We start from the raw sequence: 27,699 nt of genomic DNA, 5'->3' as shown, positions 1-27,699 counted from the left end.
GGTGTAAGAGCACCACCATTAGGGGCAGGATTGGGTGTAAGAGCACCACCATTAGGGGCAGGATTGGGTGTAAGAGCACCACCATTAGGGGCAGGATTGGGTGTAAGAGCACCACCATTAGGGGCAGGAGTGGGTGTAAGAGCACCACCATTAGGGGAAGGAGTGGGTGTAAGACACCATTAGGGGAAGGAGTGGGTGTAAGACACCATTAGGGGAAGGAGTGGGTGTAAGAGCACCACCATTAGGGGCAGGAGTGGGTGTAAGAGCACCACCATTATGGGCAGGATTGGGTGTAAGAGCACCACCATTAGGGGCAGGAGTGGGTGTAAGAGCACCACCATTAGGGGCAGGAGTGGGTGTAAGAGCACCACCATTGGGGGCAGGAGTAGGTGTAAGAGCACCACCATTAGGGGCAGGAATGGGTGTAAGAGCACCACCATTAGGGGCAGGAGTGGGTGTAAGAGCACCACCATTAGGGGCAGGATTGGGTGTAAGAGCACCACCATTAGGGGCAGGATTGGGTGTAAGAGCACCACCATTAGGGGCAGGATTGGGTGTAAGAGCACCACCATTAGGGGCAGGATTGGGTGTAAGAGCAACACCATCAGGGGCAGGATTGGGTGTAAGAGCACCACCATTAGGGGCAGGATTGGGTGTAAGAGCACCACCATTAGGGGCAGGATTGGGTGTAAGAGCACCACCATTAGGGGCAGGAGTGGGTGTAAGAGCACCACCATTAGGGGCAGGAGTGGGTGTAAGACACCATTAGGGGAAGGAGTGGGTGTAAGACACCATTAGGGGAAGGAGTGGGTGTAAGACACCATTAGGGGCAGGAGTGGGTGTAAGACACCATTAGGGGAAGGAGTGGGTGTAAGACACCATTAGGGGCAGGAGTGGGTGTAAGAGCACCACCATTAGGGGCAGGATTGGGTGTAAGAGCACCACCATTAGGGGCAGGAGTGGGTGTAAGAGCACCACCATTAGGGGCAGGAGTGGGTGTAAGACACCATTAGGGGAAGGAGTGGGTGTAAGAGCACCACCATTAGGGTCAGGAGTGGGTGTAAGACACCATTAGGGTCAGGAGTGGGTGTAAGACACCATTAGGGGCCGGAGTGGGTGTAAGACACCATTAGGGACAGGAGTGGGTGTAAGACACCATTAGGGGCAGGAGTGGGTGTAAGACACCATTATGGGCAGGAGTGGGTGTAAGACACCATTTGGGGCAGGAGTGGGTGTAAGAGCACCACCATTAGGGGCAGGAGTGGGTGTAAGACACCATTAGGGGAAGGAGTGGGTGTAAGACACCATTAGGGGAAGGAGTGGGTGTAAGACTCCATTAGGGGAAGGAGTGGGTGTAAGAGCACCACCATTAGGGGCAGGATTGGGTGTAAGAGCACCACCATTAGGGGCAGGATTGGGTGTAAGAGCACCACCATTAGGGGCAGGATTGGGTGTAAGAGCACCACCATTAGGGGCAGGAGTGGGTGTAAGAGCACCACCATTAGGGGAAGGAGTGGGTGTAAGACACCATTAGGGGAAGGAGTGGGTGTAAGACACCATTAGGGGCAGGATTGGGTGTAAGAGCACCACCATTAGGGGCAGGAGTGGGTGTAAGAGCACCACCATTATGGGCAGGATTGGGTGTAAGAGCACCACCATTAGGGGCAGGAGTGGGTGTAAGACACCATTAGGGGCAGGAGTGGGTGTAAGAGCACCACCATTAGGGGCAGGATTGGGTGTAAGAGCACCACCATTACGGGCAGGAGTGGGTGTAAGACACCATTAGGGGCAGGATTGGGTGTAAGAGCACCACCATTAGGGGCAGGAGTGGGTGTAAGAGCACCACCATTAGGGGCAGGAGTGGGTGTAAGACACCATTAGGGGAAGGAGTGGGTGTAAGAGCACCACCATTATGGGCAGGAGTGGGTGTAAGACACCATTTGGGGCAGGAGTGGGTGTAAGAGCACCACCATTAGGGGCAGGAGTGGGTGTAAGACACCATTAGGGGAAGGAGTGGGTGTAAGACACCATTAGGGGAAGGAGTGGGTGTAAGACTCCATTAGGGGAAGGAGTGGGTGTAAGAGCACCACCATTAGGGGCAGGATTGGGTGTAAGAGCACCACCATTAGGGGCAGGATTGGGTGTAAGAGCACCACCATTAGGGGCAGGATTGGGTGTAAGAGCACCACCATTAGGGGCAGGAGTGGGTGTAAGAGCACCACCATTAGGGGAAGGAGTGGGTGTAAGACACCATTAGGGGAAGGAGTGGGTGTAAGACACCATTAGGGGCAGGATTGGGTGTAAGAGCACCACCATTAGGGGCAGGAGTGGGTGTAAGAGCACCACCATTGGGGGCAGGAGTAGGTGTAAGAGCACCACCATTAGGGGCAGGAATGGGTGTAAGAGCACCACCATTAGGGGCAGGAGTGGGTGTAAGACACCATTAGGGGCAGGAGTGGGTGTAAGAGCACCACCATTAGGGGCAGGATTGGGTGTAAGAGCACCACCATTACGGGCAGGAGTGGGTGTAAGACACCATTAGGGGCAGGATTGGGTGTAAGAGCACCACCATTAGGGGCAGGAGTGGGTGTAGGCAGCAGCCTCTCTGAGTTAATGATTGCTGTTTAACAGTCTGATGGCCTTGAGATGGAAGCTGTTTTTCAATCTCTCTGTCCCAACTTTGATGCACCTGTACTGACTTCGCCTTCTGGATGGAAGCGGGGTGAACAGGTAGTTGCTCGGGTGGTTGTTGTCCTTGATGATCTTTTTGGCCTTCCTGTGACATCGGGTGCTGTAGGTGTCATGGAGGGCAGGTAGTTTGCCCCCGGTGATGCGTTGTGCAGACCGCACCACCCTCTGGAGAGCCTTGCGTTTGAGGGCGGTGCAGTTGCCATACCAGGCAGTGATACAGCCCTACAGGATGCTCTCTATTGTGCATCTATAAAAGTTTGTCAGGGTTTTTGGTGACAAACCAAATTTCTTCAGCCTCCTGAGGTTGAAGAGGCACTGTTGCGCCTTCTTTACCACACTGTCTGTGTGGGTGGACCATTTCAGTTTGTCTGTGATGTGAACGCCAGGGAACTTAAAATGTTACACCTTCTCCACTGCTGTCCCTTCGATATGGATAGGGGGGTGCTCCCTTTGCTCCACGATCATCTCCTTTGTTTTGTTGACTTTGAGTGAGAGGTTATTTTCCTGACACCACGCTCCGAGTGCCCTCACCTCCTCCCTGTAGGCTCGCCATTGTTGGTAATCAAGCCCACTACTGTTGTGTCGTCTGCAAACTTGACTGAGTTGGAGGCGTGCATGGCCACGCGGTCGTGGGTGAAAAAGGAGTACAGGAGAGGGCTGAGCACGCACCCCTGTGGGGCCCCAGTGTTGAGGGTCAGCGAAGTAGAGATGTTGTTTCCTACCTTCACCACCTGGGGGCGGCCTGTCAGAATGTCCAGGACCCAATTGCACAGGGCGGGGATGAGACCCAGGGCCTCCAGATTGAAGATGTGCTTGGAGGGTACTACGGTGTTGAATGCTGAGCTCTAGTCAATGAACAGCATTATTCCGTAGGTATTCCTTTTGTCCAGATGGGATAGGGCAGTGTGCAGTGTGATGTCGATTGCGTCATCTGTGGACCTGTTGGGGCGGTGTACAAACTGAAGTGGGTCTAGGGTGGCCGGTAAGGTGGAGGTGATATGATATGGGACGTCGGTGTCCGTGACATGGCTGGTTTTCTTTTTGTAGTCTGTGATTTCCTGCAGACCCTGAGCCATTGCATTGCGACTCCACCTTGTCTCTGTATGGCATTTAGCTTGTTTGATTGCCTTGTGGAAGGAATAACTACACTGTTTATAATCAGTCATGTTCCCAGACCTCTTTCCATGGTTAAATGCGGTGGTTCGCGCTTTCAGTTTTGTGGGAATGCCCCCATCCGTCCACAGTTTCTGGAACATATTCCAGTCCACGTGATCAAAACAATCTTGAAGCGTGGCTTCTGATTGGTCAGACCAGCGTTGCATGGTTCTCGTCACTGGTACATCCTGTTTGAGTTTCTGCCTAAAAGACGGTAGGAGCAAGATAGCGTCGTGGTCGGAATTGCCGAAGGGAGGGCTTTGTATGCATCGCGGAAGTTAGAGTAGCAGTGATCGAGTGTATTACCCCCGCACATAGTGCAATCAATATGCTGATAGAATTTAGGTAGCCTTGTTCTCAAATTTGCATTGTTAAAAATCCCAGCTACAATAAATGCAGCCTCAGGATGCATGATTTCCAGTTTACTTAGAGTCCAGGAAAGTTCCTTGAGGGCCGTCTTGGTGTCTGCTCGAGGGGAAATGTACACAGCTGTGACTATAACTGACGAGTATTTTCCTTTTGTAGGTAAAATGGCCGGCATTTGATTGTAAGGAATTCTAGGTCGGGTGAGCAGAAGGACTTGAGTTCCTGTATGTTGTTATGATTACATCATGAGTCGTTAATCATGAAGCCCTTCCTCTTCCCAGAGAGGTGTTTATCTCTGTTGGCGTGATGCATGGAGAAGCCCAGTGGCTGAACCGATTCCGACAACATATCCAGAGAGAGCCATGTTTCCGTGAAACAGAGAATGTTACAATCTCTGATGTCTATCTGGAAGGAAACCCTGGCTCGAATTTCGTCTACCTCAAATCAAATCAAATTTTATTGGTCACATGCAGATGTTAATGCGAGTGTAGCGAAATGCTTGTGCTTCTAGTTCCGACCATGCAGTAATATCGAACAAGTACCTTTTACACACAAGTATAAAGGAATACCGTCTACCTTGTTGTCTAGAAACTAGACATTGACGAGTAGTATACTCGGGAGCGAGTATACTACTCGCCAATACCCCTCCACAACCCTCAGCACAGACACATCCATTTACCTAACGTTCTCACTGACACAATGCCAATAATAGTAAGGCAAAAAATGACAGTTTATAACCAGAGGTTTCCCCTAACCACTGACACCCTTCTACCTCGAGCGTCATGTAACAGCATGTGGTATATATGAGCCTCTTGTGCCACCTGCTGGCCAGTTCCACACAGCAGTCAATGGGAGCTGAGGATAACACTTTTTTTTTGTGATATATTTTTTGAAATTGTACCTGTATTTAACTTGGCAAGTCAGTTAAGAACAAATTCTTATTTACAATGATGGCCTACCCCGGACGACGCTGGGACAATTGTGTGCCGCCCTATGTGACTCCCAATTACGGCCAGATGTGATACAGCCTGGATTCGAACCAGGGACTGTAGGGTACTGAGATGCAGTGTCTTAGTGCAAACCAGGGCTCCCGAGTGACGCAGCGGTCTATCAGGGATCCTTAGGACATCCCTACCCCCATTGAAGTAGATATTCAAAATGGTAAAGGTTAGGTTTAGGGTTAGACAGGGGTTATGTTTAGGGTAGGGGTTAGGTTTAGGGCATGATTGTCCCAAGGATTCCGGATTGCACTGACCCTGAAAATATAGTCCATACCATTGGCTGAGTTGATAACCCGTGAACCTACAGTAGGAACAATGCAGCTGGTGAACAAGGAAGTTTACAATGTTAACATGTTCAAAATCCTTCTGTCTCTCCTCCGTTCCTTCCCTCTGATCTGACTGGTTACCATGATAATAATAAATGCAGGTAGCTCGGAGAGAGAAAGTGTCTGCGAAGAAGCAAGAGGGGTAGGACATCAAGGTAGGGTGTGTGTGTGTGTGTGTGTGTGTGTGTGTGTGTGTGTGTGTGTGTGTGTGTGTGTATATATATACAGTACGTTGAATCTTACCTGGGGACGTTGGTCAAGTAAGTGAGCACGTTGTGGAACTCCCTCTCCTGAATCTCTCCGAAAGCAGAGAACTCTGGGAACACGATGATGGGGCTGCCGTTCTGCCCTCGGCCCCCTGGGAAAGAAACACAGAAGACTTCAGAACGAAGAGCACACTACAACAGAGAGTACACTAGAACAGAGAGTTCACTAGAACAGAGAGTACACTAGAACAAAGAGTACACTAGAACAGAGAGTACACTAGAACAGAGAGTACACTAGAACAGAGAGTACACTAGAACAGAGAGTTCACTAGAACAGAGAGTTCACTAGAACAGAGAGTGCCTAGAACAGAGAGTTCACTAGAACAGAGAAGGCTCATACGGAACCCAAACCGGCTGCGGGCGTACACCATCGTGCGACATTGTGCATACATTTATTTTGTCCCCCTACACCAAACACGATCACGACACGCAGGTTAAAATATCAAAACAAACTTTGAACCAATGTCAATTTGGGGACAGGTCGAAAATAATTAAACATGTATGGCAATTTAACTAGTTAGCTTGCACTTGCTAGCTAATTTGTCCTATTTAGCTAGCTTGCTGTTGCTAGCTAATTTGTCCTGGGATATAAACATTGAGTTGTTATTTTACCTGAAATGCACAAGGTCCTCTACTCCGACAATTAATCCACACATAAAACGGTCAACTGAATCGTTTCTAGTCATCTCTCCTCCTTCCAAGCTTTTTCATCTTAGAACTTATATGGTGATTGGCATCTACACTTTCATAGTATTACCACGACAGCCGGCAACAGTTAGTCTTTGAATCACCCACGCGGGTATAACCAATGAGGAGATGGCACGTGGGTATAAAGTCTGAAGTCTGCTTCTATAAACCAATGAGGAGATGGGAGAGGCAGGACTTGCGGCGCGATCTGCGTCAGAAATAGGAATGACTTCTATTTTAGCCCTTGGCAACGCAGACGCTCGTTGGCGCGCGCGAGCAGTGTGGGTGCAATAATTGAATAACATGTATTTCTAAATTTATTTTGCAACGCACACGACGTGTCCGGTCTGGTCAGCATGTCAGTCACAGTTCTTCTGTTGATTTTCTGACACAATTTAGATAAGGATTACCACAAGAGGGCGCCAGTAGGACTGACAAACCAGTCTGACTGTCGAGTTGAGAAACAAAATAGAGAAGGGGGCAGAGAGAGAGAGAAAAATTATGGAGGAGGGGGGGCAGAGTGAGTGAGAAACAGAATAGAGGAGAGAGAGAGAGAGAGAGAGAGAGAGAGAAACAGAATAGAGGAGGGGGGGCAGAGCAAGAGAGAGAGAGAGAGAGAAACAGAATAGAGGAGGGGGGGCAGAGCAAGAGAGAGAGAGAGAGAAACAGAATAGAGGAGGGGGGGCAGAGCAAGAGAGAGAGAGAGAGAGAAACAGAATAGAGGAGGGGGGGCAGAGCGAGAGAGAGAGAGAGAGAGAGAGAGAGAGAGAGAGAGAGAGAGAGAGAGAGGGTAGAGAGAGAGAGAGAGTTTACAAACACACACACAAACATACAGTACACTTATGGGGCAATTAGTCACACACACACACACACGGTCCTTGGCGGGAGCAGCTGCTCTATTAGCCCATGTGATCAGAATATCAATCTGTCTGCTTTCCCCTCTCCTATTATCACCCTAGCAACAGCAACTGCTCGCTCATCGTTTCACTCTGCCTGTTTTGATTCTGCTGCATCTGAGTAGAGGCAAGGCTCTCTGCAAAATGGACGCCGACAGGCAGAACATCCAATAAAGACTGCTACAGTCCCCAAGGTGACCTTATGCAGTGCATAAAGGGGGACAGAGACGGGGGAAACTGTGTGTGTGTGTGTGTGTGTGTGTGTGTGTGTGTGTGTGTGTGTGTGTGTGTGTGTGTGTGTGTGTGTGTGTGTGTCAGAGGGGAGGGGGTCTTCTATGCAACGAGGTGAATGCAGTGGTGAAGGGATTTAAGAGGCACTTGAAGTCTGCTCACAAGCTCTTCTGTATAGCTTTAAACCAGTTGACATGCTGTACAGAGACACATTGGATTGACAAAACAACTGGAAAAACAGAAACTTCATATTGGTTCACACACAACAGAAACCGATATACACATATGTAAATACACACACTAAACAAACACACAGTCAGGTCAAGAGAAGGAGTCCTAACCTGTGTATGAATACTCCTACTAACAGCACTAACTGTACTATTTGTGACTTAAATTGAGTATGTAGTATGCTTATTGGTCATAGTATGGATATAGTTAGTATGCCAAAAGTTCCCCGGATGTCGTGCAAAATTTGCCAAAATACGAAGTATACGAGCAGTGGACACCATTTCCGTGCTTTTAGGGCCCATAATAGAATTCTTCCGAAAATGGGCGTGGCTTCACAACGTTTTGAGATTTCAAGAAAATGGCGGGAAATATGCAGCTGAAGTCTGACAAGAGCGGATACAAATTCATTGCTTTAATTAATAATGACAAAAGTTAAGAAAATGTTGAGCAATGTAATAAAGTAATGAGTTTTCAAATAAGTTACGATACACGTTATGTTTGCTGATAATTTGTTAGCTACGCTATCCTTACAAACCGGGTACGCTATCCATTACAGTAGGTACCGGGTATGTTAGCTAGGTACCTAACGTTAGTTGGCTACTAATACATTGAACTTGCCAGGCAGTACATTAACTAAATGCTATCTAACTAACTACCCAACCTTGATTGAATTGATTATTCATGTCATTCTTAAATAAGTGGTATAGTCGTTGTGAGTTCTCAATGGACATTGTTAATTCTGGTTATCTAGTCCGAATTCAGAGCATTCTAGTCAATGTGCCAGAGCGCAGAATAACTGATTGATTTACGAACGCCCGTTGAATATGGCCGGTGTCAGTAAACGTCAGCAAAAACAAGCGTAATTAAATTGTTGCCAGGAGCACAGTTACAGTCACCAACACTCTGGATAACATGAAAACAGCCTAATCAGCTCTGCTAGGGAGAGTAAAATGGTCAGAGTGATGTGTTCTCTCATTTGTGTCTGGAGGTAGCTAGCAAGCTAACCAGTTAGCTTGGGTGCATGATTGTCGTTGTGAGGTCAGAAAGCTCGGATCAACCCTACTCCTCGGTCAGAGAGTACAGTGAACGCTACGAGAGTGAAAGGCTCTGGATTTACAAATGGACAATCTGACAACATTCTGAATTTACAAACGGACAATCTCAAAACGCTCTGAGTTTACAAACAGATAATCTGACAACGCTCTGAGTTTACAAACGGATAATCTGACAACGCTCTGAATTTACAAACAGACAATCTGACAACGCTCTGAATTTACAAACAGACAATCTGACAACGCTCTGAGTTTACAAACAGACAATCTGACAACGCTCTGAGTTTACAAACAGACAATCTGACAAGGCTTTGAGTTTACAAACAGACAATCTGACAAGGCTCTGAGTTTACAAACAGACAATCTGACAACGCTCTGAGTTTACAAACAGACAATCTGACAACGCTCTGAATTTACAAACATACAATCTGACAACGCTCTGAGTTTACAAACAGACAATCTGACAACGCTCTGAGTTTACAAACAGATAATCTGACAACGCTCTGAATTTAAAAACAGACAATCTGACAACGCTCTGAGTTTACAAACAGATAATCTGACAACGCTCTGAGTTTACAAACAGACAATCTGACAACGCTCTGAGTTTACAAACAGACAATCTGACAACGCTCTGAGTTTACAAACGGATAATCTGACAACGCTCTGGATTTTTGCACTCTGGCAGTCCAGATTGGATTTACAAACACACCCAAAATCATAGAAATGTCTAGCCTGTCATTTGTTTTGCTAACAAGCTAGCAAGAGGTTGCATAGCAACAGCATCAACTTCTGGTAGACAAGCGAAGTGCTAGTACGCTCAACTGAAATTATACAGTTTGTTTATAGTACACTAAAATTAACTGGTGGTATATATTATGTAGTATATACTCATTAAGTAGGTAGTATACAGTATGTTAGTATGGGTATTCGAACAGAGCTCCAGTGTACTGTAGCTGGACTGGACTGGATTTACGCTGGACTAACTGTGATGAGTAGAAAAACAAGCAGAAAAACGGGAGAGGAGAGATTTGAATGACAAATCCTGAGGGGTGAAGTAAGATCCAGGTCACCCGTGATACAAGCCAGTATTTGGGGCGGCAGGTAGCCTAGTGGTTAGAGCGTTGGGCCAGTAACCAAAAGGTTGCTAGAGCAAATCCCTGAGCTGACAATGTAAAAATCTGTGGTTCTGCCCTTGAACAAGGCAGTTAACTCACTGTTCCTCGGCCGTCATTGTAAATAAGAATTTGTTCTTAACTGACTTGCCTAGTTAAATAAAATAAATACTTTTGACGTCCATCCATGTCTGAGATTGTTGGGAGATGATGTGGAAACTGGCCACTAGGGGCAATAGTGAGTGCTGTTACGTTCAAGTAGGTTTCAGTTTTGCTAGTCTGTGGATGGTGGATGGGCGTAAGCATCTGCCTCTGATTCCAAAGTTTTCAAGTTCAATTCCAGCAATAGAAAGTTGATTTAAAAAAATGAAGCCTATCACTAACCTTAACCATTCATAGTTAATACCTAAACTTAACCTTAAACACTTTGAAATTTGACGTTTGGAAAAACTTCGAAATATGACGTTTAAGAAACATGGATGAACATCTAATTTTGACGTGAGGCTGTTAGAGCTGGTCTGAAGCAGACAGTTCATCTGAACTATATCAGGAAGAAGAACAGTATTCACCTGTCTTATGTGTGAAACTACTGTATAGCAGACATCTCTGTATTATGACAGGCAGGCAGGCAGGCAGGCAGACAGGCAGGAAATATTACCTAAGAGGAAGGCGAACTTCTTCCTAAGGTCAGGGGTGATGTCGATGGCACAGAGGGGGCTGCTCTCCTGCTGCATGATCTCATCTGGAGGAGGAGGAGCAGGAGGAGGACACAACACAGTCAGAATCACAGGACATGAGGGGTTAACACAGTCAGAATCACAGGACATGAGGGGTTAACACAGTCAGAATCACAGGACATGAGGGGTTAACACAGTCAGAATCACAGGACATGAGGGGTTAACACAGTCAGAATCACAGGACATGAGGGGTTAACACAGTCAGAATCACAGGTCATGAGGGGTTAACACAGTCAGAATCACAGGACATGAGGGGTTAACACAGTCAGAATCACAGGACATGAGGGGTTAACACAGTCAGAATCACAGGACATGAGGGGTTAACACAGTCAGAATCACAGGACATGAGGGGTTAACACAGTCATGTTCTTTGGGGAAGAGAATATAATTGAATGAAAGAACCATCACAAAGGTAGAAAAGAACTATACATACTCTCTCACACAAAAACAGGAAGTTAGTATGGCACATAGTCTGGCCAGTATAAAGAAGTTCATAATAGTGAATGAACAATAATCTGAAACTCAGACCAGAGAGCAAAATGCTACAAAGCATCCTAGTAAGGAGCGGTCACCACACATATTTGGGTCCTGACCCACTAGGGTTGAACCCATTTAGTCGACTGGTCGATTGTTTGGTCGATAGGCTGTTGGTCGACTGAGATTTTTTTAGTCGAGCAGTAGTCAAACATTTTTTAATACGTATGGCACATGAGACAGTAATTTATGTAAAAGCATTCAATATATTATTATTATTGCTACATGTCCTGGGTGGCGTAGCAGTCAAAAGTTCTGCAACGCAGTGCTGAGGCGCCACTACAGCCTGGGGTTCGATTCCACAACCGGGCGTATTGATCTCTGGCTCCCTCGTTAGTAAACTGTGTTTCTTAATTTTTAATCGCAGTGCTTAAAGCATCAGACAAGTTCAGTAGCCAACATATAGTTGATTTTATTCAAACATAGGGTGTGTCTATATATGGAAAAATACACTTTTAAAATTTAGACTGATCAATTGTTAAAGAACAGACGATTCCTGGTCAACCAAGATTTTTTGTAGTCAGGGATGGCCCTATGACCCAACATCATCCACAGTGTACCCAGTTCTATCCCCCCATGAACTCCCATCATGGGGATTAGAATAATCAGATTATGGGCACGATCCCCAGAAGCTGGAAGTAGGGTAACCCCAGGTAGTGAAAGTGGAGATGGGCTGAGGCTGCTGTGAGAGGCCTAGGCTGCTGTGAGGATCCCAGGCTGCTGTGAGGATCCTAGGCTGCTGTGAGAGGCCCAGGCTGCTGTGAGGATCCCAGGCTGCTGTGAGAGGCCCAGGGAGCTGTGAGAGGCCCAGGCTGCTGTGAGGATCCCAGGCTGCTGTGAGAGGCCCAGGCTGCTGTGAGGATCCAAGGCTGCTGTGAGAGGCCCAAGGCTGCTGTGAGAGGCCCAGGCTGCTGTGAGAGGCCCAGGCTGCTGTGAGGATCCCAGGCTGCTGTGAGGATCCCAGGCTGCTGTGAGGATCCTAGGCTGCTGTGAGGATCCCAGGCTGCTGTGAGGATCCTAGGCTGCTGTGAGGATCCTAGGCTGCTGTGAGAGGCCCAGGCTGCTGTGAGGATCCCAGGGGGCTGTGAGAGGCCCAGGCTGCTGTGAGAGGCCCAGGCTGCTGTGAGGATCCCAGGCTGCTGTGAGAGGCCCAGGCTGCTGTGAGGATCCAAGGCTGCTGTGAGGATCTCAGGCTGCTGTGAGGATCCCAGGCTGCTGTGAGGATCCCAGGCTGCTGTGAGGATCCCAGGCTGCTGTGAGAGGCCCAGGCTGCTGTGAGAGGCCCAGGGGGCTGTGAGAGGCCCAGGCTGCTGTGAGGATCCCAGGCTGCTGTGAGGATCCCAGGCTGCTGTGAGAGGCCCAGGGGGCTGTGAGAGGCCCAGGCTGCTGTGAGGATCCTAGGCTGCTGTGAGAGGCCCAGGCTGCTGTGAGGATCCCAGGCTGCTGTGAGAGGCCCAGGGGGCTGTGAGAGGCCCAGGCTGCTGTGAGGATCCCAGGCTGCTGTGAGAGGCCCAGGCTGCTGTGAGGATCCCAGGCTGCTGTGAGGATCCCAGGCTGCTGTGAGAGGCCCAGGCTGCTGTGAGAGGCCCAGGCTGCTGTGAGAGGCCCAGGCTGCTGTGAGGATCCCAGGATGCTGTGAGGATCCCAGGCTGCTGTGAGGATCCCAGGCTGCTGTGAGAGGCCCAGGTCAACAGGGAGAGGCCCAGGTCAGCAGGGAGAGGCCCAGGTCAGCAGGGAGAGGCCCAGGTCAGCAGGGAGAGAATGGCAAGGTCTTGGATCGTTGCTGGTACACAGCAGAGTATGTTAGCGAAACTTGCCCAATTTGACGAGCACGGAGTGAGATTCCCAAAGGCTACAATTTCGCTCCAGAAGTACTCAAATTAGTGGTCACTTCAGGAGCTCAGGGCCCAGCATGCATCTGTAGTCTACCTGTGTGTTGCTATAGCCCCTTGCTTTAGCTATTGTCATGGAGTTCACTAAATATTTACATTAAGAAACAGATAAAACACACAGGTGTAAAATCAAGGTGACTTACAAAGATGAGGACCAAGAGCAAGAGAGGGAGTGTGGTGATGTAGTGTCCACAACAACAAATCTGATCTTTTAAACGTTTCGTTCATTTTTGTTACATTATTTATACAATTGGCCATAATTGATTTTGGCCCAATAGCCCTGGAATATCGCCATGTTCAAGAAGCTTTCCGTTTTGATTGGGTTATTTTGCCTAAAAACTTTTAGTCCTACCTATAGAAAAAAACTAAAAACTCTGCATCTCTGCCCAGGCTGGCAAGAGTGGCCAAAAGCGTGTTTAGCATCCCCTTTGGCTCTGCATGTCGTTTAAATTCTGAGTGCTTTATGTCCTTATCAGCCTATTGTGTCACACTCGCAGATGCTTTATAATGTATTTCTTTGTAGGCTCTAGCCTTGAAATAATTTGAATAATATAGCCTGAATAATTCATTTTCTTTCCTTCTTAGTCTCCCTGTCTGGCTCCTGACCCATTTAGAGTGTTTATATGCAGTTTAATATGACATGTAGCACATTTCAAATGTGCTCTTCTTACATTCACCTTTCATGTTCAATACTTCAAAACCAAATGGCAGGTCCAGGTAGTCACAAAAAATAGATTGCTGTTGGTTAAATTGGGATTTGAATTAATGTATGCAAATTTGCAGTGGCAGTTTTTCTTCCTGTGTGCACAGAGCGGTTTTCAGCGGAACTGTTGGAAAGGAAGTGGAGCGCCCAAAGCAGTGGACAAGCACCACTTCATCAGCAATGAGTGGGATTTCAAACTGCTCAACTCTTCTCACATACTCTGGTACACTGAAACAAAACTAGGTCAGAGACACTGTGACACACAGCCCCAAATCTCTCATTCTTTACTCAGCATATTTTTACCCATAACTGGAATTCTCTAAAAGCGGAACAGCATTCTGTCAACGCCATTGTTCTTTAGTACCTGCATGTGTGTACTTCCTATAGAAAATACTGTACTTGTACAGTTCCTCAGAAAATGCACAGCTGTTGGCTAATATTTCTGTTGTTCATTTGTAATATTAAAGAGTTTTGGTAGCATGATACTCTTTGTATATGATTTATTATATATTATATAGTTGCAATCTGCGTGTACTTATTTTTCTTGCTCCAGTTTGGGAGACTGGTCCAATTCTACACAGTAAGGGACAGATCGAAATGTACTCGGGGGGAGGGGCTGTTCCAACTCAAGGTGTCATACTAAAAAAATGCACCACCTTCCATAAATAATATCTTCACATAAATAATATTTTCACATGACCCTTCCCTTTTACAGTACAATAAATGGAACACCTTCCCCCCTCATAGAATGAACTCTAAATAATGTTTACGACCACAAATAACAATAACTGTAGCGAACCTGTGTTTATAAACGTGGATATAAACGTGGATTCAGCGTGCTTTTGTGGCTCAGTTGATGCTACGCAGGACTATGGGCCAGAAGGTTGAGGTCTCGCTGACCACCACCGACAGCAAACTCTCCCTGCCTGTTTCTTACACTACGGTCAGAGCAGGCTGCAGACAATGATCAGCTAGGGGGAAATCAGATTTTCAACAATTTGATGCCATATTTATAATTATATAAAATATATTGAACAAATTTTCCACCAACAGGTTTCTGTGCCAATGCACCACACAACCAATAAACAAAGCAGACCTATTTCGGCACTTCAATATCATGGTTCGTGTTTTCAACACCCCAATAAATAGATTATGTCAATCTGGACAAACAGAAAATACATTCCTCCCTACCTTGTAGGCTTACCCAGTACAGAAGGCTTGGCTTGAAAATCTCAGAATGCCATTACATTTTTTGGTGTTTTGTAACAGATCAAAATGAAATTAAATCAAATTTTATTTGTCACATGCGCTAGACTACAGGTGTAGACCTTACTGTGAAATGCTTACTTACAAGCCCTTAACCAACAATGCAGTTTTAAGAAAATAAGAATTAAGAAATGATTTACTAAATAAACTAAAGTAAGAAAACTAACACAACAAAATAACAACAGCATGGCTATATACAGGGGGTACCAGTACCGAGTCAATGAGTGACAATGCATAGCTAATAAACATGATTAGCCACGTTCAGCAGTCTTATGGCTTGGGGTAGAAGCTGTTTAGGAGCTTTTTGGACCTAGACGTGGATCTCCGGTACCGCTTGCCGGAGAGAAGAGTATATGACTTGTGTGGCTGTAGCGCCTTACGGTCAGATGCCGAGCCGTTGCCATACCAGGCGGTGATGCAGCCGGTTAGGTTGTTCTCGATGGTGCAGCTGTAGAACTTTTTCAGGATCTGGGGACCCATGCCAAATGTTTTCAGTCTCCTGAGTGGTAATAGGCATTGTCGTGCCCTCTTCACGACTGTTAGGACCATGATTGTTTGTTGGTGATGTGGACACCAAGGAACTTGAAGCTCATGACCCGCTCCACTACATCCCCGTCTACGTGAATGGGGGTGTGTTTGGCTCTCCAGAGAAGAAGACAGACGTTTTATGTGTCCCCAACCAATTGTGTTTTTTGTTCGTTTATTTGCATTTTTGGAAACTTATTTTGTGCATAATGTTGCCGCTACTGTCTCTTATGACCAAAAGTAACTTCTGGACATCAGGACTGTGATTACTCACCACAGCCTGGCAGAATCCTTTTTTTCCTTTAACGAGCCTGACGAGCCCGATATACTGCTTTCTCGGGAACAGGCTGTCACGTTCCTGACCTTATTTCCTTTGTTTAGTCTTTGTTTAGTTGGTCAGGACGTGAGCTGGGTAGGTGTAGACTATGTTATGTGTTTCTATGTGTAGGTTTGTTGTTTGGCCTAATATGGTTCTCAATCAGAGGCAGGTGTTTGTCATTGTCTCTGATTGGGAACCATATTAAGGTAGCCTGTTTTCACTGTTTGTTTGTGGGTGATTGTTCCTGTTCGTGCGTTCATGTGTTTTACGTTCTCAGGTTCAGGACTGTAGCGTTTTCGGTTCCTTCTGTCAGTTTGTTGTTTTTGTTTAGTTTGTATAGTGTTCGTTTCGTTTCGTCTTCGTTGTTTAATAAATTCAAGTATGTATTCAAACCACGCTGCGCTTTGGTCCGATCCTTGCTCCTCCTCAGACGAGGAGGATTACGACATTCGTTACACAGGCCCAGATCCCCGTGATTTGCGTGAAGAGGTGGAGAAAAAGGGGCCAAAGGGGCCAAAGGGCAGGCTGCCTAGTGAGAATTCATAGGCGATTGAAAAACGCCCACTTCCTTCCATTCTGCTAGCAAACGTGCAATCGTTGGAGAATAAAACCGATGACCTACTCGCAAGATTAAACTACCAACGGGACATTCAAATTGTAAAATCTTATGCCTCACGGCGTCGTGGCTGAACGATGACACTATCAACATACTGGTTATACGCTGCACCGGCAGGATAGAACAGCAACCTTGTCTGGTAAGACAAGGGGCGGCAGGTCTCTGACTTCCTCCCTATAGGCTGTCTCATCATTGTGGGTGATCAGGTCACTGTTGTGTCGTTAATAAACTTAATGTTGGTGTTGGAGTTGTGCTTGGCCACGTAGTCCAGGGTGAACAGGGAGTAGAGGAGGGCACTAAGCATGCACCCCTGAGTGGCCCCCGTGTTGAGGATCAGTGTGGCAGATGTGTTCTTGCCTCCCCTTACCACCTGGGGATGGCCCGTCAGGAAGTCCAGGATACAGTTACAGAGGGAAGTGTTTAGTCCTGAGGTCCTTAGCTTAGTGATGAGCTTTGTGGGCACTATGGTGTTGAACGCTGAGTTGTAGTCAATGAACAGCATTCTCACATACTGTGCCTTCGGAAAGTATTCAGACCCCTTGTCTTTTTCGAGATTTTGTTATGTTATAGGCTTATTCTAAAATGGAAAACAGGTTTAGACATTTTTGCAAATGTATAAAAAAACAAAAATACCTTATTTACATAAGAATTCAGGCCTTTTGCTATGAGTCCTTTGATAAATTTCCATTGATCATCCTTGAGATGTTTCTACAACTTGGAGTACATCTGTGGTAAATTGAATTGATTGGACATGATTTGGAAAAGCACACACCTGTCTATATAAAGGTCCCACAGTTGACAGTACATGTCAGAGCAAAAACCAAGCCATGAGGTCGAAGGAATTGTCCGTAGAGCTCCGTGACAGGATTGTGTCGAGGCACAGATCTGGGGAAGGGTACCAAAAACTGTCTGCAGCATTGAAGGTCCCCAAGAACACAGTGGCCTCCATCATTCTTAAATGGAAGAAGTTTGGAACCACCAAGACTCTTCCTAGAGCTGGACGCCCGGCCAATCTGAGCAATTGGGGGAGAAGGGCCTTGGTAAGGGAGATGACAACAACATTCATGAATATGCTGATTCTGTGAGCGAGTTTATTAGCAAGTGCATCCGTGATGTTGTACCCACGGTGACAATTAAAACCTTCCCCAACCAGAAACAATGGATTGGTGGCAGCATTCGCGCCATCAACTGAAAGCGCGAACCACTGCTTTTAATCAGGGCGACCGGAAACATGACCGAATACAAACAGTGTAGTTATTCCCTCCCAAGGCAATCAAACAAGCTAAGCGTCAGTATAGAGACAAAGAGTCACAAATCAGAGTCGCAAATCAACGGCTCAAACACGAGAGGTATGTGGCAGGGTCTACAGTCAATCACGGACTACAAAAAGAAAACCAGCTCCGTCGCGGACCCCAATGTCTTGCTCCCAGACAAACTAAACAACTTCTTTGCTCACTTTGAGGACAATACAGTGCCACCGACACGGCCCCCTACCAAAACCTGCGGACTCTCCTTCACCGCAGCCAACGTGAGTAAAACATTTAAACGTGTTAACCCTCTCAAGGCTGCCGGCCCAGACGGCATCCCAAGCTGCGTCCTATGGGCATGTGCAGACCAGCTGGCTGGTGTGTTTATGGACATATTCAATCAATCCCTATCCCAGTCTGCTGTTCCCACATGCTTCAAGAGGGCCATCATTGTTCCTGTACCCAAGAAAGCTAAGGTAACTGAGCTAAACGACTATCGCCCCGTAGCACTCACTTCCATCATCATGAAGTGCTTTGAGAGACTAGTCAAGGATCATATCACCTCCACGCTACCTGACACCCTAGACCCACTCCAATTTGCTTACCGCCCCAATAGATCCACAGACGACGCAATCGCAATCACACTGCCCTAACCCATCTGGACAAGAAGAATACCTATGTAAGAATGCTGTTCATCAACTACAGCTCAGCATTTAACACCATAGTACCCTCCAAACTCGTCATTAAGCTCGAGACCCTGGGTCTCGACCCCGCCCTGTGCAACTGGGTCCTGAACTTCCTGACGGGCTGCCCCCAGGTGGTGAGGGTAGGAAACAACATCTCCACCCCACTGATCCTCAACACTGGGGCCCCACAAGGGTGCGTTCTCAGCCCTCTCCTGTACTCCCTGTTCACCCAGGACTGCTTGGCCATGCACGCCTCCAAATCAATCATCAAGAGCATCCTGTCGGGCTGTATCACTGCCGGGTACGGCAACTGCTCCGCCCACAACCGCAAGGCTCTCCAGAGGGTAGTGAGGTCTGCATAACGCATCACCGTGGGCAAACTACCTGCCCTCCAGGACACCTACACCACCCAATATCACAGGAAGGCCAAAAAGATCATCAAGGACAACAACCACCCGAGCCACTATCTGTTCACCCCACAATCATCCAGAAGGCGAGGTCCGTACAGGTGCATCAAAGCTGGTACTGAGAGAATGAAAAACAGCTTCTATCTCAAGGCCATCAGACTGTTAAACAGCCACCACTAACATTTAGTGGCCGCTGCCAACATACTGACTCAAATCTTTAGCCACTTAAATAATACAAAATTGGATGTAATAAATGTACCACTAGTCACTTTAAACAGTACCACTTTATATCATGTTTACATACCCTACATTACTCATCTCATAATATATACTGTACTCTATAAAATCTACTGCATCTTGCCTATGCCGTTCAGCCATCGCTCATCCATATATTTATATGTGCATATTCTCATTCATTCCTTTGCACTTGTGTGTATAAGGTAGTTGTTGTGAAATTGTTAGATTACTTGTTAGATATTACTGCATGGTCAGAACTAGAAGCACAAGCATTTCACTACACTCGCATTAAGATCTGCTAACCATGTGTATGTGACCAATAAAATTTTATTTGAAAGGCATTGTAGGTGTTTCTTTTGTCCAGGTGGGAAAGGGCAGTGTGAGGTGCAATTGAGATTGCATCGTCTGTGTTTCTGTTGGGGTGGTATGCGAATTGTAGTGGATCTAGGGTTTCCGGGATGATAGTTGATGAGAGCCATGACCAGCCTTTCAAAGCACTTCATGGCTACAGATGTGAGTGCTAGGGGTCGGTAGTCATTTAGGCAGGTTACCTTGGCATTCTTGGTACAGGGACTATGGTGGTCTACTTGAAACATTTAGGTATTACAGACTCTTTCAGGGAGAGGTTGAAAATGTCAGTGAAGACACTTGCCAGTTGGTCCGTGCATGCTCTGAGTTCATGTCCTGGTAATACGTCTGGCCCCGCAGCCTTGTGAATGTTGACCTGTTTAAAGGTCGTACTCACATTGGCTATGGTGAACATGATCCCACAGTCATCCGAAACAGCTGGTGCTCTCATGCATGCTTCAGTGTTGCTTGCCTTAAAGCAAGTATAAAAGGCATTTAACCAGTCTGGTAATCTGCGTCACTGGGCAGCTTGCGGCTGGGTTTCCCTTTGTAGTCCGTAATAGTTTGCAAACCCTGCGACATTCGACGAGTATCAGAGCCAATGTAGTAGGATTCAATCTTTGTCCTGTGTTGACGCGTTGCCTGTTCGTTGGTTCATCTCATTGCCATAGCAGGATTTCTCATAAGCGTCTGGATTAGTGTCCCTCTCATTGAAAGCAGCAGCTCTAGCCTTTATCCATGTTGCCTGTAATCCATGGCTTCTGGTTGGGATATGTACGTACGGTCACTTGTGGGGACGACGTCATCAATGCACTAATTGATGAAGCCGGTGACTGAGGTGACATACTCCTCAATACCATCGGACGAATCCCAGAACATATTCTAGTCTGTGCTAGCAAAACAATCAGTAAAAAAAAAGGAATATTTGGCACTGGGAAGATTTTAATTAACCGGACATTTGAGCCTATTTATTAATTGGTTTCTAGGCTACGTTCCTAAAACAATAAGTGTCCACCTCATGGTTCAACTGTCAGAGATTTGAGCACTACATGTTTCAGGGCATTGTATTCATAGGTCTATAGGGTTAGGTGTCCACTCTATGATATTAACTTTTCAATACATATTCATATCTATCTATCTATCTATCTATCTATGCACACACACACACACAAATATATATATAGACGTATATAAAGGAAGATAAGCTTAGGCCTAACCCCAGAGAGATAGAGAGAGATGCCGATTGCATGCTACAAAACCGACATGCCTTTATGTCAGATGCTATACAGATATCGACGTACAGGAGGCTAATTCATAACTTTTCGATCAGAATATTTTGTATAAAGATAACCATTATATTATTCGATTATAGGAAGAACTGTGGTACTGTAGGCCTGAAACAGTCTTCCTCACCTGAAGTTCAGCTGTTGGAGTCAGTTAGTAGTACCAGGACGCACTGCATTCATATGATAGGCCTGCAGTAGCTAAAGCTTAATAATAGCTGCTGCATACCAAACCTTCACAAACGTTTCTAAACTTTATTAGGGTAATATCAAAAGTAAGATAAGTCATTGTGTTAAGGTTGTCGTAGTCGTTCTCCTCCTCAGTAGGTATTCATGCAAATATAGATTTTAACACAAAAATAAAAACATACAACTGACTATGTTGCAGAACATATATAGAACATGTGGCAAACAGTAACAGAACGGTACACCAAATGGTTCCGGGACACAGCTCCAGCTTTGGTTTTTGTCAAGTTTTCTATCTGCTCTTTGAAGTCTTTGAAGTCTGAACAAACAACAAACACTACAAATTACGAAACTCTATAAACGTGACTAACCTGAAAAGAGTCCTGTGTGGCCCAAACACTGACACAGGAAACAAACACCCACAAAACACCAGTGAAACCCTGGCTGCCTTAGTATGACTCTCAATCAGGGACAAACGATACACACCTGTCTCTGATTGAGAATCATACCAGGCCGAACACAAAATCCCAACATAGAAAAACAAACCTAGACCAACCCACCCAACTCACGCCCTGACCAACTAAAACAAATACATAACAAAGGAAAACAGGTCAGGAACGTGACACATTGTTTATAGGGAAAATCAATCAATAACCAATACGCACTACCCTCCCCTATGTCCAATAACAAATACACACTACCCTCCCCTATGTCCAATTGTTACGATAATCCTCCTCCTCTTCATCAGAAGAGGAGGAGCAGGGATTGAACCAAGGTGCAGCGCGTTGAAATGACATGATGAATTTATTTAACAAGACAAAACGAACTATACTTGAAAATGATACAAAATAACAAAACGAAAGTAGACAGACCTGAACGACGAACTTACATACAACGTGAAGAACGAAATGAACAGGAACAGACTACATGAAATGAACAAACCGTAAACAGTCCCGTATGGTGCAAACATTGACACAGACACAGGAGACAACCACCCACAAACAAACAGTGAGAATGCCCTACCTAAATATGACTCTTAATTAGAGGCAAACGCAAACCACCTGCCTCTAATCAAGAGCCATACCAGGCAAACCAAAACCAACATAGAAACAGATAACATAGAATGCCCACCCAACCTCACGTCCTGACCAACTAACACACAAAAACTAACATAAATAGGTCAGGAACGTGACACCAATAACAAACAACACACAACCCTCCCCTATGTCCAATAACAAACAACACACGACCCTCCACTATGTCCAATAACAAACAACACACGACCCTCCCCTATGCCCAATAACAAACAACACACAACCCTCCCCTATGTCCAATAACAAATACACACTACCCTCCCCTATGCCCAATAACAAACACACACTACCCTCCCCTATGCCCAATAACAAACAACACACTACCCTCCCCTATGTCCAATAACAAACAACACACTACCCTCCCCTATGCACAATAACAAACAACACACAACCCTCCCCTATGTCCAATAACAAACAACACACTACCCTCCCCTATGCCCAATAACAAACAATACACTACCCTCCCCTATGTCCAATAACAAACAACACACAACCCTCCCCTATGTCCAATAACAAACAACACACTACCCTCCCCTATGTCCAATAACAAACAACACACAACCCTCCCCTATGTCCAATAACAAGCAATACACAACCCTCCCCTATGCCCAATAACAAACACACACTACCCTCCCCTATGTCCAATAACAAACAACACACAACCCTCCCCTATGCCCAATAACAAACACACACTACCCTCCCCTATGTCTAATAACAATACACACGACCCTTCCCAAATAAAATAAAAAAACAGCCTTTTGATCTGTTTCTAAGGGGACTGGAGACTCCTGGTAAATAGGTCAAGTCAACTGGTCTTCTAGTAAATCATTGATGCTGCTTTTACCTCAAACCCTCAGAGCCAAGTCAGCATAAATACAGTCTCATCCACCTCACTCCTATCCCTGGGATGACATACAATAATAGTATGCGTCCTAGAAACTCAAACAAGATGGTTCCGTAGTGCACATACACCACTCCCATGCTAGTCTCAGCCAATCCAACAAAGAGGTTTATCTGCATCAATTTAGAAACAGCTATATACAGTTATACAGTATGCTCAAGCAGTTCTTTGAGCAGGTAGTGTGTATACTGTGGGAGACAGTCCTACTGTTGAAACTGGGTGCCCAACAGTGCAGTGGACAACAGATCGATGGAACAGAAAGCCACCGTGATGCTCTACGGTGCTATAGGATTACAGATTACAGACACACAGACAGAAAGCCACAGTGATGCTCTACGGTGCTATAGGATTACAGATTACAGACACACAGACAGAAAGCCACAGTGATGCTCTACGGTGCTATAGGATTACAGATTACAGACACACAGACAGAAAGCCACAGTGATGCTCTACGGTGCTATAGGATTACAGATTACAGACACACAGACAGAAAGACACAGTGATGCTCTACGGTGCTATGGGATTACAGATTACAGACACACAGATAGGAGGATGTGTGCGTGTCTATCTATCTGAATTCAGGGACAGAAATAGAGAAGGAGTCTTGATGGAAAGTTCTCCTAAAGACGTTTGCATATTTCATGTTAGAAACCAGCCGGGCAGACTTTCTAGGGCCACAACAACCAACCCTGTCTATTTCAATGATGTCACTTCAAACCGCTAAGCAGGGCTTAGCTCATGGTTCCCAAGGCTCAGATGGTTGAAGCTTGGTGATAGCTACATGGGCAATATATGTATACTGAACATAATGTATGTGGTACCTGTAAAATACCCGATCTGAGCCTCACTTACGTACTATATGACAGTGTGGAGATAGAAGGCTGAAAGCAGTAGAGTTGGGGTCAATTCGGAATTTCTGAATTGAATTCAACCCATTAATTTCAATTAATACACACCCCACAGGAAGCAATTAGCCCGACTAACCGGTGCCCCCACACATTGGCTACCCGGACTATCTGCATTGTGTCCCGCTACTGCTACTCTCTGTTTATCATATATGCATAGTCACTTTAACCATACCTACATGTACATATTACCTCAATCATCCCGACTAACCGGTGCTGTTATTTTATCCTGTCTTTTTACAGTTATTTTTCTTTACTTATCTGTTGTTCACCTAATACACTGTTGGTTAGGGCCTGTAAGTAAGCATTTCACTCTAAGGTCTGCACCTGTTGTATTCGGCGCACGTGATAAATAAACTGATTTGATTTGATTTTAATTTAATTTGAATTAAAGGAAATAGAGTTTCATTTAAAGCAATTCAAAGAAATTCAATTGAGACATGAAGCATGAATGTCTCATTCTTTTGACAAATATTTTACTAAAAGCATCGGCCACTTATTACTGCAAATAATACAGATAACATTTCAAATATTATTGTCACAGTATTTTTTTGCATTTTTGTCATAAGATTAGGTTGACCCCTTACATCCTGTAATGATGCATTCAAGGGATTTTATATTTATTTATATTTAATGACATGTAAGAGAATGATTAATTATTATAAACCTACAAAGGGATCTTAGAATATTTCCAGACTACTGTAATTATTGATAATTAATTTAAAGAGAATGAGTCTTTAAAAAAATGATAATGTTTCTTCCAAATGTTTTACAAAGTATTGGTCACCATCTATCAACATATACTGTACATACACTACTGTTCTAAAGTTTGGGGTCATTTTCCATGAAAACATACATGAAATGAGTTGCAAAATGAATAGGAAATATAGTCAAGTTGTTGACAAGGTTATAAATAATGATTTTTAATTTAAACAATAACTGTGTCCTTCAAACTTTGCTTTCGTCAAAGAATCCTCAGAAATTACAGCCTTGCAGACCTTTGGCATTCTAGTTGTCAATTTGTTGAGGTAATCTGAAGAGATTTCACACCATGCTTCCTGAAGCACCTCACACAAATTGGAATGGCTTGATGGGCACGTCTAACGGTCAAGCTGCTCCCACAACAGCTCAATAGGGTTGAGATCCCGTGACTGTGCTGGCTACTCCTCTGTCCAGTGTCTGTGTTCTGTTGCCCATCTTAATATTTTATTTTGATTGGCCAGTCTGAGATATGGCTTTTTCTTTGCAACTCTGCCTAGAAGGTCAGCATCCCGGAATCGCCTCTTCACTGTTGATGTTGAGACTGGTGTTTTGCTGTTACTATTTAATGAAGCTGTCGGTTGAGGACTTGTGAGGCGTCTGTTTCTCAAACTAGACTATCTAATGTACTTTTCCTCTTGCTCAGTTGTGTACCGGGGCCACCCACTCCTCTTCCTATCTGGTTAGAGCCAGTTTGCGCTATTCTGTGAAGGGAGTAGTACACAGCGTTGTACGAGATCTTAATTTTCTTGGCAATTTCTCGAATAGACTGACGAGTTTCAGAAGAAAGTTCTTTGTTTCTGGCCATGTTGAGCCTGTAATCGAACCCACAAATGCTGATGCTCCAGATACTCAACTAGTCTAATGAAGGCCAGTTTTATTGCTTCTTTAATCAGGACAACAGTTTTCAGCTGTGCTAACATAATTACAAAATGATTTTCTAATGATCAATTAGCCTTTTAAAATGATAAACTTGGATTAGCTAACACAACGTACCATTGGAACACAGGAGTGATGGTTGCTGATAATGGGCCTCTGTACGCCTATGTAGATATTCCATAAAAAATCTGCCGTTTCCAGTTACAAAAGTAATTTACAACGTTAGCAATGTCTACACTGTATTTCTGATCAATTTGATGTTATTTTAATGGACAAAACATTTGCTTTTCTTTCAAAAACAAGGACATTTCTGAGTTACCCCAAATTTTTGAACGGTAGTGTATGTATAGTGATTAACTTGTAAAAACAAAGGAGGAAGGGAAGTGCTGCTAAGCTACACAATAGTAGATTTTGGTAGATAGAAGCTGCTAAGGTACACAATAGTAGGTTTTAGTAGACAGAAGGTGCTAAGGTACACAATAACAGGTTTTGGTAGACAGAAGCTGCTAAGCTACACAATAGTAGGTTTTGGTAGACAGAAGGTGCTAAGGTACACAATAGTAGGTTTTGGTAGACAGAAGCTGATAAGGTACACAATAGTAGGTTTTGGTAGACAGAAGCTGCTAAGGTACACAATAGTAGGTTTTGGTAGACAGAAGCTGCTAAGGTACACAATAGTAGGTTTTGTTAGATAGAAGCTGCTAAGGTACACAATAGTAGGTTTTGGTAGATAGAAGCTGCTAAGGTACACAATAGTAGATTTTGGTAGACAGAAGCTGCTAAGGTACACAATAGTAGGTTTTGGTAGACAGACGCTGTTAAGGTACACAATAGTAGGTTTTGGTAGACAGAAGCTGCTAAGGTACACAATAGTAGGTTTTGGTAGACAGACGCTGTTAAGGTACACAATAGTAGGTTTTGGTAGATAGAAGCTGCTAAGGTACACAATAGTAGATTTTGGTAGATAGAAGCTGCTAAGGTACACAATGGTAGGTTTTGGTAGACAGAAGGTGCTAAGGTACACAATAGTAGGTTTTGGTAGACAGAAGCTGCTAAGGTACACAATAGTAGATTTTGGTAGATAGAAGCTGCTAAGGTACACAATAGTAGGTTTTGGTAGACAAAAGGTGCTAAGGTACACAATAGTAGGTTTTGGTAGACAGAAGGTGCTAAGGTACACAATAGTAGGTTTTGGTAGACAGAAGGTGCTAAGGTACACAATAACAGGTTTTGGTAGACAGAAGGTGCTAAGGTACACAATAGTAGGTTTTGGTAGACAGAAGGTGCTAAGGTACACAATAGTAGGTTTTAGTAGACAGAAGGTGCTATGGTACACAATAACAGGTTTTGGTAGACAGACGCTGCTAAGGTACACAATAGTAGGTTTTAGTAGGCCAAGCCTTCCCTTCTGGACATTACATCAGTTTAAGGGTAGGACCACTGCAGTTACGCAACACTCCGACATTTATGTTTTCTGAAGAAGAGCATTTCCCCATATCCATTCATCCCATCCCATCCTCTACAGATAAAGTGAGAATTTTCATTGAAAGAGACACAAGGTATACCCTACGATGTCCAGAGCCTGCTGGTTTTCTGTTCTACGTGATCATTAATTGCACACACCTGGTGTCCCAGGTCTGTACCAGTCCCTGATTAGACGGGAAAAAATGGAAAAAAACGCAGTGGAAGTAGCATCGAGGTTCCAGAGTTTAAGGGTTCTAGAGCAACAAGGTCACAGAAAATCTCACAGAAAACAGAGCGATGGAAGGGGAGCTACAGTGAACATAGACAGTATTGACTTTTCTGTGAGCTTCCTGGGTGTGTGTGTTCCTGTCACTTCAACACTATGTCAACACAGAGACTCCTCAAACTGACACGTTATACAAAAAATAAGATAATGTTTGCAGTGTCACCTCAGCGTTATCAGAGCAGCCAACTTCAGCACCAAAACAGCACATGATAGTCACTTCAACAATGTCCATGGTCTACTGTAAGCAACATGGGTCACACTTGATTTATATAGTCCCATACAGATTGTCTGCAGATTGTTATACAGTACTATCTGTCGATAAACAGATGCTTGCTAAGGTTACAGTTAGGTTTAGAAAAGGGTTAGTGTAAGGGTTAAGGTTAGGGTAAGGTTTATGGTTAAGATAAGGGTTAA

The 27,699-nt window shown here is 45.0% G+C and overlaps 1 protein-coding gene across 9 annotated transcripts in view; it reads right to left on the bottom strand.

Annotated features, from left to right (window-relative positions):
• Positions 1-27,699, bottom strand: part of LOC129820742 (guanine nucleotide exchange factor DBS-like) — a 91,318-nt gene that overhangs the window by 30,737 nt on the left and 32,882 nt on the right. For 8 of the 9 annotated variants that reach the window (XM_055877664.1, XM_055877669.1, XM_055877660.1 and 5 more), the window contains exons 2-3: positions 10,670-10,753; positions 5,783-5,897 (exon numbers count right to left, since the gene is read on the bottom strand). In XM_055877664.1, the coding sequence (XP_055733639.1) occupies positions 5,783-5,897; positions 10,670-10,753 (199 nt within the window). The remainder of the gene's footprint in view (positions 1-5,782; positions 5,898-10,669; positions 10,754-27,699) is intronic. The other variant, XM_055877666.1, reaches the window with a different exon arrangement.

The sequence above is a fragment of the Salvelinus fontinalis genome, chromosome 23 (assembly GCF_029448725.1).
Source record: "Salvelinus fontinalis isolate EN_2023a chromosome 23, ASM2944872v1, whole genome shotgun sequence".
Classification (NCBI taxonomy): Eukaryota; Metazoa; Chordata; class Actinopteri; order Salmoniformes; family Salmonidae; genus Salvelinus; species Salvelinus fontinalis.
Note: the sequence above shows the minus strand (reverse complement) of the source record. Positions and strands in the feature narration are given on the sequence as shown.